Source organism: Argentina silus (assembly GCF_951799395.1).
Source record: "Argentina silus genome assembly, chromosome: 16".
NCBI lineage: Eukaryota > Metazoa > Chordata > Actinopteri > Argentiniformes > Argentinidae > Argentina > Argentina silus.
This window is the reverse complement of record NC_139670.1, coordinates 4,942,675-4,958,109: the sequence shown is the minus strand read 5'-3', so window position 1 is coordinate 4,958,109 and position 15,435 is coordinate 4,942,675. Positions and strand designations below refer to the sequence as shown.

The following is a 15,435-nucleotide window of genomic DNA, read 5'->3' as shown; positions in this document are numbered from 1 at the left end:
GTTGGCATGAAAAAAGATGCACGTTTGTAATGTAGTTGAAGATGCACGTGAGGCTGGGCTACATTTCTCCAGATTACAAATCCCTAAAGGGGACACACTGACCCCTTGTGGTGCAGAAGAGTATCAACCGATAAAAGAGCAACAATCTACAGCAGGAATGTTCATAAACTTGTCTGACCACACTTGGAATTGTCTGCTATGGTAACCTGACTGGTTAACCCTTCCCCTAACTGTAACCCGAAGCCTATGCAACAGGTGTGTGGCTGTGTAACCTAGTCAAATAGAAGATCGTTAGCGAATATGTGGGTCCAAATAACATGGTGGCTCCATGAATGCAATTGCCTATGATAATTCTTCCACAAAATGTGAATCATCTTCTGTAACATTTCAGGGGAATTGTAAGCCAGTCATGTGATTTGGAATGTGTGTAAGCCTATAACAACAGGAAAAAAAGGAGGGAGAAATGTTTATTTTGTCTGTCAGCCACTTGTTGGGTCATGGAAATGCAATGCAATGGACGAACCCATCCACTAGGAACCGAACAGTTTTCGCATTAACGATACTGACTTGTATAGGCCTACAACCATTTTTATTGACAAACGCCTCTAACTAATAAGTAACAGTTGTAAATAATAAGCTGACATTCAATTATCACGGATCTCTGATGAGTAATGCTGAGATAAAAGACATGATGCTGATCCTACCACGTCACCTAAATCCATATGTGGCCAGACTACAATGTTTACCTTGTTTACCGTTACCTGTTCCTCAATAAGCAACAGTGTTCTAGAAGGTAAACAGAAATGCCATTCGACGAGCACAACAACCGTTAATTGAGCGGTCTCTTTAATGGCGCCCTCGCCGCCTTGTTTATCGGTCCACGGTTGCCACCCTTGTATGCGCGTGTCGTTGTCCTCCGCCAATTCCTATCTCCGGAGCGTCTGATCGCCGGTGGGCGAGTTGGGGTGTGTCTGTGAGCGACGGAGGGAGAGGGAGGGAGAGGGAGAGGGAGAGGGAGCGACGCGCTGAGTTCCTTACAGACACCGTGTAGGCTAGACAACACGACTCAAGTGAGAATAAAATGCTACAAAATCAGAAATTGACTCGACTCGGGCACTAGCGGTAACCTGACACTTGTTTGTTCGCCCGTTCGGAGAGAGAGCGACAGAGAGAGAGAGAGACAGCCCCGGGAACCATGAAGAAACACACTAGCCCGGCGAAACAACAACCACCAGCCACCGAAGTCACCGTGCCAGACACCGAGGTTACCGTGCAACAACTGAACGAGATTTTGTCAAACGGCAGCGGATTCTACAGTTTACCGACACAACATTTCAACGAGGTCTTCCCTAGAATATATGTTGGTAACGCGTAAGTTTATTTTGTTTTAAAAAAAAAAAATACAAATGAATGATGGGGTTGTCCGTTTATTTTTCCCTCCAAACAGCACCTATTCATCAGATGACACGGACAGGTAGGTAGCCTATTACTCCATCGTCCATAGCAACGCATCACCGTCGGTTCAGGCACGACAACGGCAATATTGGGCGCTGGGCGCTGGAAATATACAAAATGTAGACCACGTTTCATAAGAATATCACATGTTGTATAATATCAAACACCGGAATGAATTAAAGCCATTGAAAACAATTACAACAATTTACACCCGTCAGGATATCCAGCAGTTTGACACCTGATATCACCATTCATCAATGAAAAGTGTCTCAGAATTCAATTTCGACAGACAAACTAATATTATGAATGAATATAATGTCTGCCCTGCATTTCTTCATTCATACAGTAGCCTGCCCGACTCGAACATTTCATTGGACGCTGTACTCACGAGTTGAGCAGATCAAAGCAAGATTGAATATAGTGACAATTGATGATCTCTCAAACGCTCATGCTGGTATTTGAAGGGCGATACAAATAGCATTTGTTTCCTTAATGAAACCAGGGCTCCATAATGTATTATCGACGGGTGGCATCTAGGCTGGTTTATCTTCTCGGTCTCATTCAGCGCCTCCATTCTGTTCTGTTAAGGCTGCTACTGTATCACGAATCACGACTGTTTTAAAATATGAAATTGATTTCAATAATTGGAGCCATATGAGACCACATGAAATAAAACAACGCATAGATATGATAAATCAAATGGCCACGTGAACAGAGAACTGTTGGGTCGTGAGTGTCAAGATAGGCGGTGTATATCTTATTGATATGGGAGTTGGACCGTGAGCAGACAATGCTTTCTTTAATCATAACTGCTCCTGTTAGATCTTGAAATAGACACCTGTAGTATAGAAAGAACCCACTAGATTTCCAATATTGTCTTCTTGAAAACAGAATTTCTTTCATAATACACACACACACACACACACACACACACACACACACACACACACACACACACACACACACACACACACAAAATTAAAGGGGGTCTATAGGGGGCAAGGGCAGACTGTCTCATGGTATTCCCCTTACCATGAATCAATTGTGGTTGGTTGACTGGGTACTATAGGCGATGTAATGAACGTGCCGACTCCTAGAATTTACAGCCAGCATTCCAGTAAGGTCAGTTCCTAGTAATGCCTTATGCTGATTGTGTGTGTGTGTGTGTGTGTGTGTGTGTGTGTGTGTGTGTGTGTGTGTGTGTGTGTGTGTGTGTGTGTGAGAGAGAGAGAGAGAGAGTGAGTGAGAGAGAGAGAAGGGTGTGGTCAACATGCATGTGTAATAATTCCACTCCAATTCCATTTCAGTGTGTTTGCTAGAATTCCACATGGCAGACACACACACACACACACACACAATAAGAGCACACTATCATATTCTTTAAGAAGCAATATGTCTATGTGATGATAGAAGCAAATCATGATGATGGAAGCAAAAAATATTAATTGTGCTTTATAACGGTGTAGTCATTGAACCAACATAGTCTAGTGGTCAGACAGCATACTTTTACATTTTCTGTTGTTCCCATATAAAACACACACATACTGGACACAGCAACATCATATTTTCTTGTATTCATATATAACAGCGATATAATCAAGTGAACAGAGTGTGTTTCTGCTTCACCTGTTGTTCCTCTTTAAAGAGTGAAGCCCTGAGTGTTTGTTAGTGTCTGTCAGTATTGGAGCTATGCTTACCATGTACTTCCATAATAACATGCCATAGACACATAAAACAGCATGACATTCTCTTCTATCCCTGTATGCTAACAATGTAGTCTAATGGACAGTGTTTTCACATGTTCCCATTTAGAGAGCTGTGCACTGTGCAGAGCGGCCCTGAGTCTGAGTGTCTACGTCCAATCCATCACTTGGCTGCAGACCGAGCCAAGAGACCGATATGTACATACTGTATATCGGAGGGGCGGGCAGGGCAGAAACAAGCACATTACCTCGCCGTTACAACACCATCAATCTGAATGTGCCAATCTCTCCTGCTCTCCGTCCCAAGCCAAGTCTCTCTGTCTCAGGGCAGCTGGGTGGGTGTTGACAGCCCTCTACTTAGCTTGGGCTCTAATGATGCTGGAAGGGAGAGGTGAAGGTAGCCCATGCTTTTTTCTCTTTGGTTTTGAAAAGATGTGAAGTAGACTCATACATATGAATAGACATGTACATAGAGAATATATATATACGTACCATTATTTAGGACATAGCAGTCTACCAGGATATAGAATATCTATAGATATATTTACAAAATGGAGTATCTACTGCGTATGTGAAAAATACAGACATTAATTTAATTTGTTTGATTAAAAAAAATCTGCTTTATGTACAGTATGTGTAGTTGGATGTTGTGAACAGCATCACGCCCCAGGTATAGGGTACATCTATGTGTAGCTGTATGGTGTACAGCACAGGTGTCAAACTCATTCCCTGGAGGGCCGAGTGTCAGCAGGCTTTTGGTTTTTCCTTTCAATTAAGACCTTGTCAACCAGGTTGAGGGGAGTTCCATACTAATTAGTGACCTTAATTCATCAATCAAGTAGATGGGAAGAGCAAAAACCTGTAGACACTAGGCCATCTGTGGAATATGTTTGACACCCACGGTGTACAGTATACCAGTAAGATGTTACATGTATGGATTTCCTATTGATGAAGCCTTTCAACCATGACCACTGTCTCGTCCACATGGACCCCTGGCTCCTCCAATGACGTAGGAGAGGTCATTCATAGCTGCTGGTGCCATATCTCTTACTAATAAGCAGACCTGGAGTGAAAGATAGTGTTGGTTTTCTTTCAAATACCAAAGCTGCTCTTCATTTACTGCAGCATAACTGGGACAGAGAGTCAGGGTGGGCAGGAGTTGCCATTTTGAGATAACTGTATTGGTTCCATATAGATTCATTAACACATATATGCAGAAAACAGATTGAAGACCCATCTCTTCAGGCTACATCTTAACTGTCCCTCCTAAAGACCTCTTCATGCCCACTACCCCCCTGTACAGTTTATCTACTGTAAAGAAATAATCATATATATTTTTTTAAATAAAATAAAAAATAAAAAAGGAATTCCTTCCTTCTTCTAGCATTGTGACTGCCAATAGCCCCTGGTCCTAGCATAGATTACTTTTTCTTCTGATGACTGATGGACAGATGATTCACTTACTTAGACAAATGTATTTGTTGTAAGTCGCTTCGGATAAAGGCGTCTGCTAAATGCCATACATGTAAATGTAAATGTAAGAAAACAAGTGGCATTGAGTAGTAATAGGATCCATACAGTTTACCTTGTAATAACAGCATACTGCAGACTACTTCCCAACATACCTCAACTGGCTGTGAAATATAGTGCAGTACAACACACATGTCAATATTTACTCATAAATTAGTTATTAGGAGTTATTATTAGGAGTAAACCATATTTATATCTTTACAGTTTATCTGTCTTCCATGTAGCCGATGCTCAGTCCAACACAAAGATGGCGTCCTCAGGACCAGCGACTGGTACCAACTTGACTCCTTATGAAACACTGTACGGTGCTTCTCTCAAAATCAACACTTTGAATGGAATGGTATGTTGATGGAAGCCATGGTACGCTACACAACGTTGTGCTAAAATGCTTTTATCAACACACACACACACACACACACACACACACACACACACACACACACACAGTGATTAGGCAGTGTTTTCCAGTGGTCATACAGTACAGTACAGTGGAGTACCCCTGTGCTAGGCTAGGCTAATCGCTAAGTGCTAATCGCTGGGCACGGCAGGGCAGCAGACCCCTGGTTGACTGAACACTATGGGTGTTTGTAGGCTTGCTATTAATAATGGATGGCTAGGGACTGCAGGGAGGAAGAGTGGAGGAGTGGAGGATAGGGCAGGTGAATAGGGAGCCAGGCATTAGCCATGCTCGGAGATCGCACACACACATGCACGCACGCACACCCACACACACCAACCGACAAACACGCACACACACACACACACACTTAGGAACACACCAATCGCTATGCACACATGCTCAAAGTGACACACGCACACACACTGAGTCATCGTCAATACAGGAGAAATATGACTGCAATCTGCCATCGCTTCATCTGAGAGAGAGAGAGAGACAGTGTGTGTGTGTGTGTGTGCGTCTGCGTCTGCGTGTGCGTGCGTGTGCGTGTGTGTGTGAGAGTTCTGAGTGTGTGTGAGCTGATCTGACTCCATGTCCAGTCCAGGGCCCATCCCTCCATCACCTCTGAGCAGCCTTGGCCCTGCAGGCAGACAGACAGGGAGACAGATGGGCCGACTCATCCTGCAGTCGTAAACCAAGATGGTGACGGTGGCAGACTGACTGCCTTGATCTTTATTAGTAAGCCAGGGAGAGTGTGTGTGTGTGTGTGTGAGTGTGGAGGGAGACAGGGCAGGGCTGCTTGTGTTGACCCATCGTCCCTGGAGACCCGGTCAGGGTCACTCAGCCTCGCCTCTCTGCAGCTCTCACATATTTAAGTGTGAGAGCATGTCTATGCCTAGGTGTGTGTGTGTGTGTGTGTGTCTGTGTCTGTGTGTATATGTAAGTATGTGTGTGTGTGTATTTGTATGGATGTGTTTGTGTGTGTATGTCTATGTCAATGTCTATGTGTGTGTGTGTGTGTGTGTGTCTATATATGTGTGTGTGTGTGTCTATATATGTGTGTGTGTGTTGACCGTCAGTCCCTGGGGGCCCGTACAGGGTCAGTCAGACTCACCTCCCTGCAGCTTCATACGGACCGCAGAGCACTGTGGGATAGCCTGATGGCCCACTGAGCATAGTAAACAGTGCATTGATGCTCATAAACCCAAGCAATATAGCCAAGGTATGGATCTGTACATACAGAGTACAGTAACCATTCATCTTGCATACTAAACTGTATACAACGTGGTGGAGACTCATCTGGCTGTCCAAGTCTATCAGATTATACAGTTCAGAGTTCAACTCTGGCTCTGGTTTGAAACCCAACAGTAACAGGGAAGGAGATCCATTGATAGTTTTAAACAGGAGAGAGAGAGAGAGAGAGCGAGAGAGATTATATAGTTCCCCGGAAGTTTATTAGATGAAGATGGAGGTGGAGTTGGCTGAGTACCTAGAGAAAGACGGAGCTCTTTAGCCTTCTCTCTCCCTCTACTTCTCTATTTCTCTCTCTCTCTCTCTCTGCATCTTTCCTTCTCTCTCTCCCTATCTATCTCTCTCTTCCTGCATGTCTCCATACCTCTCCCCCCTCTCTCCCCCTCTTTTTCCATTTTTGTCTGTCTGCCTGTCTCTCTCTCTCTCTCTCCCTCTCTCTCTCTCTCTCTCCTCTCTTTTCTCCTCCACCCCCTGTTACCTAGCCCTATTTCAGGCACCAACGCGTGGCGCCTGTGGCTTTTTGTCTTGCCCTGGGCAGCAGCCAACATCTCCCTGGTACTGTACTGTATGTCTGGCCTGCTCTGCTCTGCTCTGCTCTGTCTGCCTACTACCCAGGCAGAGAACACTCCCCTGTCCCCCGAGGGGCCCACTAACATGGGCAGACATCTCTTCTCTCCTCCACTGTCTAAATGCACTTCCACCGTTCATTTATCCCCATCCAAAGTCACATCCAGACCCAGCCAGGCATGGTGGAGACACAGCTACTGTATGCAGGGAGTATAGGAGTGGAGTTGGGGGGGGGGGGGGTCGATCACTGACGGACACAGAAAACACATCCGACATCATCCTAGTTAAACATCCAGACCCAGGCATGGTGAAGCAGAATGAGACCCTGCAGGCAGCTACTGTAGGCAGGGGTGGATGGGGTTGAGTGATGGGGGGGGGGGGGGGGGGGGGGGGTTGAACCACTGGGGAATACATAAACAGGTCAGGAATGTTTTAGTGTGAATTGGGAGGACACTCAGAGGGCATGGGGGTGGTGGTGATGGAGTATCAGACACAAACTCACTTGGGTTCCTGGACTGTATTCTGCACTGTATGTACACAGTATATGATAATACGTTTGTGAAGCAACTCCAATAGCATTACACTTTTATGATGAGTCAACTTGCCTGTGTACGCATGCCTGAAATTCAGCTCAGCGGGCTAAAACACAGTCTTGTTAGTGACACACAGGAGACCCAGGTTCGAACCCCAGCCGGTCACACCTCCTCCTCTCTCTCCCCCCTCTCCAGGTTCGTGGCCCAGAATGTGATGCGTCTGCAGAAGCTGTCTGTGACTCACATCCTGAACACCGCGGAGGGCAACTCCTTCATGCACGTCAACACCAACGCAGAGTTCTACGCCGGCACGGGCATCACGTACCACGGCATCAAGGCCAACGACACGCAGCAGTTCAACCTCAGTGCCTTCTTCGAGGAGGGCGCCGACTTCATCGAGAAGGCCCTGGCACACAACAACAGCAAAGGTGAGGAGCCCTGCTTTAGTCTTTTTTTCCCCCTTGTAGCAGAGGTGGTTTGGAACCCCTCTCCCATGATGAGTTAAGACCTTGACACTTGCGTTAGCCCCCTGAAGCTGATGCTTAGGCTTTAGCTTAGCGAGGGGCTAAGATGGGTGCTTGGTGAGCTGGATACTGGAGGATCGATCCCAGTCAGGTTGCACTCTTATTCGCAACATATTCAGTGCAGCGTAGAGCTGGGAGTATTTTCAAACACTTTTATGGTCCTTTACTGTGAAGGTAGAGGAAAGATCAAAGGGCGATGTGGTTTGTATTTCACTTCAGTCGTTTCCTTTCCCTTCAATAATAGTTTTTTTCCTCCGGGTTAAAACAGTAACAAAGAGCTCTGAAATCCAAGAGAAAAGAAGTTACAGGTCCCTTCAGGGTATAGGAAATAAGACATGCTTCAGGAGTAGCTGGTACCTTCGGGGCATAGGAAGTAAGACATACTTTAATGATGCAATCTCTATGTCATCATTCCTCTGGCTTTACAAGGTGGAGATGAGAGATAGTCCAGAGATATCTATGGCTCTGCTACTGAACATCATTTCTCAGGCTAAATCAGCTCAACACTCTGCTATCAGATGATGTCACGGTCAATTGACTTCAGTCAGGACATTCCGCTGGTTGAGCACCTGTTGAAGGTGGTGCAAACTAGACTCCCACATTTTTACTGAGGAGGTTATAAAACACAGAGAGACCCACTTGTGTACCTTCGTCGTTTTCACTGTCTACAGATCCACACAGGAGCATGTTGGGCCGACGTGAGGCGAAACAAATGTCTGCTCAAGAAGACAATAAAGTACAATCTAATCTAGTCTAATCTAGAGGTTTACTGGAGAGGCTATGGAATTATTCTACTGCCACAGAACGAGAACACAAAACAGAAAATACGGTTAAAAAGACAAGATAAAGGCAGACCCACATAACTCATAACCACTTTAGACACTCCACCCCCACAGAAGAACAATAACAGTCTATCTCGGATCAGAGCTCTGCATGGGTCTTGTCGTGTGTGTGTGTGTGTGTGTGTGTGTGTGTGTGTGTGTGTGTGTGTGTGTGTGTGTGTGTGTGTGTGTGTGTGTGCGTACGCGTGCATGTTTTTTTCGGAACAACAACAATCTATCCGAGGCTGAGAGCCAAGCTTCTTGGTCCTCTCTCCCAAATACACTCCATAGTGTTGACACACCCCTGGGGGATAGTTTAATTGCTGCTCTGAACCCTGTGTTTTATGGCATGGATTTAATGTCATCTTTGACACGGAGGAGCAATTATAAAGCATCTTAATTCCCAGCCAATTTGGCAGCAGCGCCCCGTACCGCGGTAAATCAGGAGAGATGGCTACGGTTGAGAGGCGGAGGAGGAGGAGGACACTAATCTCTCCAACGAGACGCTTCGTGCCTCAACACCGCCCCCATCCAACACTATCCTCCTCTAGCACATCAATGTGGTGTTCTTGACATTTTGTGACCCCCCCCCCACGTGCCGAGCTGTGGGGAGGGTAAAGGTCAGGGTTGGTGTGTGTGTGTGTGTGTGTGTGTGTGTGTATGTGTTTGTGTGCACGTGCCTGTGTGTGTATGCGTGCATGTGAGTTGGTCACACAGAGTCAGTGAGTGAGTGACTGTGAGATATTGCTGGAAGCGGTGAGCTGCAGATTGTGTGCGTCTAATGAGAGGATACAGTGGGCCCTGCATTGATCCGTGGGAGGCTGGGTGGCTGGGGAATGGAGAGGTCACTTCAATGGCAGAGAGCAGTCCTGGTAAGAAAAGGGAGGAGTGGAAGAGAGGAGGAGAGGAGAAGAGGGGAGGGAAGGAGGGGAGGGAGGGGAGATGAGAGGAGCAGAGAGGGGAGTAGCTAGAAGAGAGGAAAAGAGGACAGAGGTCAGATATCAAATGCACTGAGCTGAGCAGATTGTCTCCTCCTTGCAAGTTCACACACACACACACACCGGCACGGGCATCACGTACCACGGCATCAAGGCCAACGACACGCAGCAGTTCAACCTCAGTGCCTTCTTCGAGGAGGGCGCCGACTTCATCGAGAAGGCCCTGGCACACAACAACAGCAAAGGTGAGGAGCCCTGCTTTAGTCTTTTTTTCCCCCTTGTAGCAGAGGTGGTTTGGAACCCCTCTCCCATGATGAGTTAAGACCTTGACACTTGCGTTAGCCCCCTGAAGCTGATGCTTAGGCTTTAGCTTAGCGAGGGGCTAAGATGGGTGCTTGGTGAGCTGGATACTGGAGGATCGATCCCAGTCAGGTTGCACTCTTATTCGCAACATATTCAGTGCAGCGTAGAGCTGGGAGTATTTTCAAACACTTTTATGGTCCTTTACTGTGAAGGTAGAGGAAAGATCAAAGGGCGATGTGGTTTGTATTTCACTTCAGTCGTTTCCTTTCCCTTCAATAATAGTTTTTTTCCTCCGGGTTAAAACAGTAACAAAGAGCTCTGAAATCCAAGAGAAAAGAAGTTACAGGTCCCTTCAGGGTATAGGAAATAAGACATGCTTCAGGAGTAGCTGGTACCTTCGGGGCATAGGAAGTAAGACATACTTTAATGATGCAATCTCTATGTCATCATTCCTCTGGCTTTACAAGGTGGAGATGAGAGATAGTCCAGAGATATCTATGGCTCTGCTACTGAACATCATTTCTCAGGCTAAATCAGCTCAACACTCTGCTATCAGATGATGTCACGGTCAATTGACTTCAGTCAGGACATTCCGCTGGTTGAGCACCTGTTGAAGGTGGTGCAAACTAGACTCCCACATTTTTACTGAGGAGGTTATAAAACACAGAGAGACCCACTTGTGTACCTTCGTCGTTTTCACTGTCTACAGATCCACACAGGAGCATGTTGGGCCGACGTGAGGCGAAACAAATGTCTGCTCAAGAAGACAATAAAGTACAATCTAATCTAGTCTAATCTAGAGGTTTACTGGAGAGGCTATGGAATTATTCTACTGCCACAGAACGAGAACACAAAACAGAAAATACGGTTAAAAAGACAAGATAAAGGCAGACCCACATAACTCATAACCACTTTAGACACTCCACCCCCACAGAAGAACAATAACAGTCTATCTCGGATCAGAGCTCTGCATGGGTCTTGTCGTGTGTGTGTGTGTGTGTGTGTGTGTGTGTGTGTGTGTGTGTGTGTGTGTGTGTGTGTGTGTGTGTGTGTGTGTGCGTACGCGTGCATGTTTTTTTCGGAACAACAACAATCTATCCGAGGCTGAGAGCCAAGCTTCTTGGTCCTCTCTCCCAAATACACTCCATAGTGTTGACACACCCCTGGGGGATAGTTTAATTGCTGCTCTGAACCCTGTGTTTTATGGCATGGATTTAATGTCATCTTTGACACGGAGGAGCAATTATAAAGCATCTTAATTCCCAGCCAATTTGGCAGCAGCGCCCCGTACCGCGGTAAATCAGGAGAGATGGCTACGGTTGAGAGGCGGAGGAGGAGGAGGACACTAATCTCTCCAACGAGACGCTTCGTGCCTCAACACCGCCCCCATCCAACACTATCCTCCTCTAGCACATCAATGTGGTGTTCTTGACATTTTGTGACCCCCCCCCCACGTGCCGAGCTGTGGGGAGGGTAAAGGTCAGGGTTGGTGTGTGTGTGTGTGTGTGTGTGTGTGTGTATGTGTTTGTGTGCACGTGCCTGTGTGTGTATGCGTGCATGTGAGTTGGTCACACAGAGTCAGTGAGTGAGTGACTGTGAGATATTGCTGGAAGCGGTGAGCTGCAGATTGTGTGCGTCTAATGAGAGGATACAGTGGGCCCTGCATTGATCCGTGGGAGGCTGGGTGGCTGGGGAATGGAGAGGTCACTTCAATGGCAGAGAGCAGTCCTGGTAAGAAAAGGGAGGAGTGGAAGAGAGGAGGAGAGGAGAAGAGGGGAGGGAAGGAGGGGAGGGAGGGGAGATGAGAGGAGCAGAGAGGGGAGTAGCTAGAAGAGAGGAAAAGAGGACAGAGGTCAGATATCAAATGCACTGAGCTGAGCAGATTGTCTCCTCCTTGCAAGTTCACACACACACACACACACACACACACACACAAACACACACACAAACACACACACGCAGGGGGGCGGTGTTAAGGTGCAGCAGAGAAGGTTGACTTTGTCTTGTCTGCTGCAGAGGTCAGGCCCTGTGTTTGCATCTCCTGGCTTGACGAGATGCTTCGCTAGGCAGGTTTGGCAGAGCGTCTGTTCCCTCCTCTCCCATTCCTCCTTCCCGCCCTCCCTCCTTTCCATCCCTCTTTCCTCCCTCCTTTCCATCCCTCTTTCCTTCCTTCTTTTCATCCCTTCTTCCCTCTTCATCTGCCTTAGACTTAATCTGTCTTCCAATAGGATGTAGAGTCCTATCTACCCAGTCTGCTTCATCTGTTTAGGGAGTAAAGTTATTGAATGTATTTAATTAGATTTTTTAATTATTTTTTTCATGAAGGAAACAGAAGCTGCAGTAAGTCATATTGGGACTCAGCCTTAGCAGGATGAAGGAAAGCAGACGGAGAGAGGAGTCATTTCCACTGAATCAGTATCCCGACCCTGATCTGTGTGTGTGTGTGTGTGTGTGTGTGTGTGTGTGTGTGTGTGTGTGTGTGTGTGTGTGTGTGTGTCCTGCAGGGAAGGTGTACGTCCACTGTAGAGAGGGCTACAGTCGCTCCCCATCCATGGTCATCGCCTACCTGATGCTCCGTCACAAAATGGCCGCCCGCACCGCTGTGGCCACGGTGAGGCAGAAGAGGGAGATCGGCCCCAACGACGGCTTCCTGCTCCAGCTGTGCCAACTCAACGAGAAGCTCGCCAAGGAGGGCAAGCTCAACGGGGAGGTGGGCAAGTTAAAGACCAAATGAGGAAGAAGGGGACAGAGACCCCCCCCACCCCGCCACCCCCTCTACCCCCCTTCCTTTTCTGCCTACATAGGTTCTTTCTTAGCTCCTAAGAGCTAACCTGACTCGATCCACCCCGACCAGCACCCAGCACACACACTCAGACAGACACATTAATGCATATAGACACACACAGATACACACACACACACACACACACATGCATTTCACATACAACATACATACTGTACACGTGGTTCCAGCCACACACTCACAAGTTTGCTCTTCCTTCCTCTCTTTCCCTCTTTCTTCCTTCCTCTGTCTCTCTCCATTTATCTCTCTCTTTCTCTTCACACACACACACACACACACACACACACACACACACACACACACACACACACACACACACACACACACACACCTTCCTCATCTGTCACGCTGCCACCTTCATTCTCACCTTCCATCCCCCTCTCCCTGCTGGTGTGTGAAGGTACGCATCTGTCTGATCTCTACCTGCTCCTAAAGAGGTGAGACAGGGAGAGAGGAGGAAGAGGAGGAGGAAGAGGGAGAGCCTGCGTGCCATGGGTTAATGCTTCATCCCATCACCACCTTCTCTCTAGATCCATTCCATACAGAGAGACCTCCCACCGCTAACACCTAGCGCCTAGCACCCACCACTTCACAGTTCCCGGGGTGTAGTTGTTTGACCTGAGAGACGATGAAGCATTCCCTAGTCTAGACCACAGGTTTATACAACCCTGTAGGACTACATCTCCCATGCTCCACTGGGGGAGCTACAGTAAAGGGAGCCAAACAGTGGAACAAACCAATCGTAGATTATAGCACAATCATTCCATAGTTTCCCACTGCCGGAAAATGTCGAGAGAAGACGATGATGTCAAGACACCAACAGAAACGTTCCCTGATGATGAGTCTGGAATGCTTTGAGACGTACTTTAGACAGGGTCCATTTTGTTCTGATCCAAACACTAGACCGGAAGGCCCAGATACTGGACTGTAGGTGGGTCCCTGTGTGTTACCACACGTTGTCAGCTTGTGATAACACACACCGACACAAACATACACGCACACACACGCACACCTTGTATCCTATACCGTGTATGTTCACACGCGTTGTGTTCCAAGTAAAAGCCACCTCTACAGTATGCCCACAACTCTCACCCGTGTTTCACTGTGGAGTGCATTTACAGGAACGGTCCCCATCTACAAAGACAGACGCACTTCCTCTACCACACCAGAAACAGTTGTCTACTGCCAGGTCACAACGTAGAAGAACCATGAGGCATAATCAGTCGGTCAGCCACAAACACACAACAACAAACAACAGTGGAGCGAGGGGCATCTAGGCCCATACGTGTACATGTCTACCGCCTTGCACTCGATGGTTCAATCACAAGGCCTTTCTGTTTCTCTGTATAGTACATTGCAATATATGTCTCAGTACCCTGTCACTCCACCTCATGATACCGTAGGTTGACACAGGGAGAATAGCCCAGATATCAGATATATATGTATACATATATATACATACATACATATATATATACATATTATGACCATGTTTTAGACAGACCTATAGTAACTACTCATCTTTTCTGAAATCTAGTATTTACAGGGAGTTTACTGTTGTTCTCTTAAAGGACATCAGCTTAGACACAGTGATAGGATAAAAAGTTCACTAGACATCCTTCCCCCCGGGGTTGTCTCCCCCACTCCCTCCCCCCCCCCCCCCCAAATGAACCTTCTTATCCGCTGGGAGAGAGAGAGAGAGAGAGAGAGAGAGAGAGAGAGAGAGAGAGAGAGAGAGAGAGAGAGAGAGAGAGAGAGAGAGAGAGAGAATACATGACAACCAGCATCACTTGAATTGATACACAGTGTAACTAAAGGGGAGGAGGCTGGCTACTGCAGTTATTTCACCCTGCTCTCCCCACGTGTCAGATCAGATAGCGCGATTTGAGCCCTAAGGGTTCGTCACGTATCCTCTAATGGACAGGACCCGGTCCTCTTCAGCTGCGAAAACTTAACACGGAAAACTAGGTTACGTTACGTCACCATACACACAACACTATGTATCTCTCTTTGTTCTGTATCTATATACATATACATATATACATGTATATACATATTTAAGCGTTGACATATATGAATGTATAAGCAATGTGTCTATATTGTGTAGGTATCGTTGGTACATGTGTTAGTCCTTATGTATCACTTTGTACTTGTAGATGACATCATACTATAACAAACTGTTACACATGGCGGGCATATCTTGTGTCCGCTTCACTTTACTGCAGCTCTGTTTTGCCGTCTGTTTCCCGGGCGGGACGTGAGATTTGCCGTCTGTTTCTCGGGCGGGACGTGAGCAGAGTATCCCTCAGAGATCAATAGTTTGGGATTGTAGATATTCTTTGATTGGAATTCATGGATTCTGTGTCAAATCCGATGTTTTCTTTCATCCTTATGCTCCGCCCCTCTCGTGGACTGTGCTTGACCAAACACACCCCGCCCCACCACTCATCCTTAATACCACAATAACACAATCACACCAACTGCACAAATATGGAGGTATTTCCTGCTGAATCAATTTTAAGAGATCGTCATAGAAATTATCTTAACGATAATCTAAAAACATCACTAAACATTCCTGTATAATCTGGAGACGAGGGATTTATACAACCT

General features: G+C 46.7%; 1 protein-coding gene across 1 annotated transcript; it reads left to right on the top strand.

Annotated features, from left to right (window-relative positions):
* Positions 1-1,017: 1,017 nt before the first annotated feature.
* Positions 1,018-12,756, top strand: dusp3a (dual specificity phosphatase 3a; the record flags this gene model as incomplete). The annotated part of the gene is made up of 3 exons (XM_083686987.1): positions 1,018-1,371; positions 7,632-7,864; positions 12,527-12,756. The coding sequence occupies exons 1-3, from the start codon at positions 1,196-1,198 to the stop codon at positions 12,754-12,756; spliced, it is 639 nt and encodes a 212-aa protein (XP_083543113.1). The 5' UTR covers positions 1,018-1,195.
* Between the last annotated feature and the right edge of the window lie 2,679 nt (positions 12,757-15,435).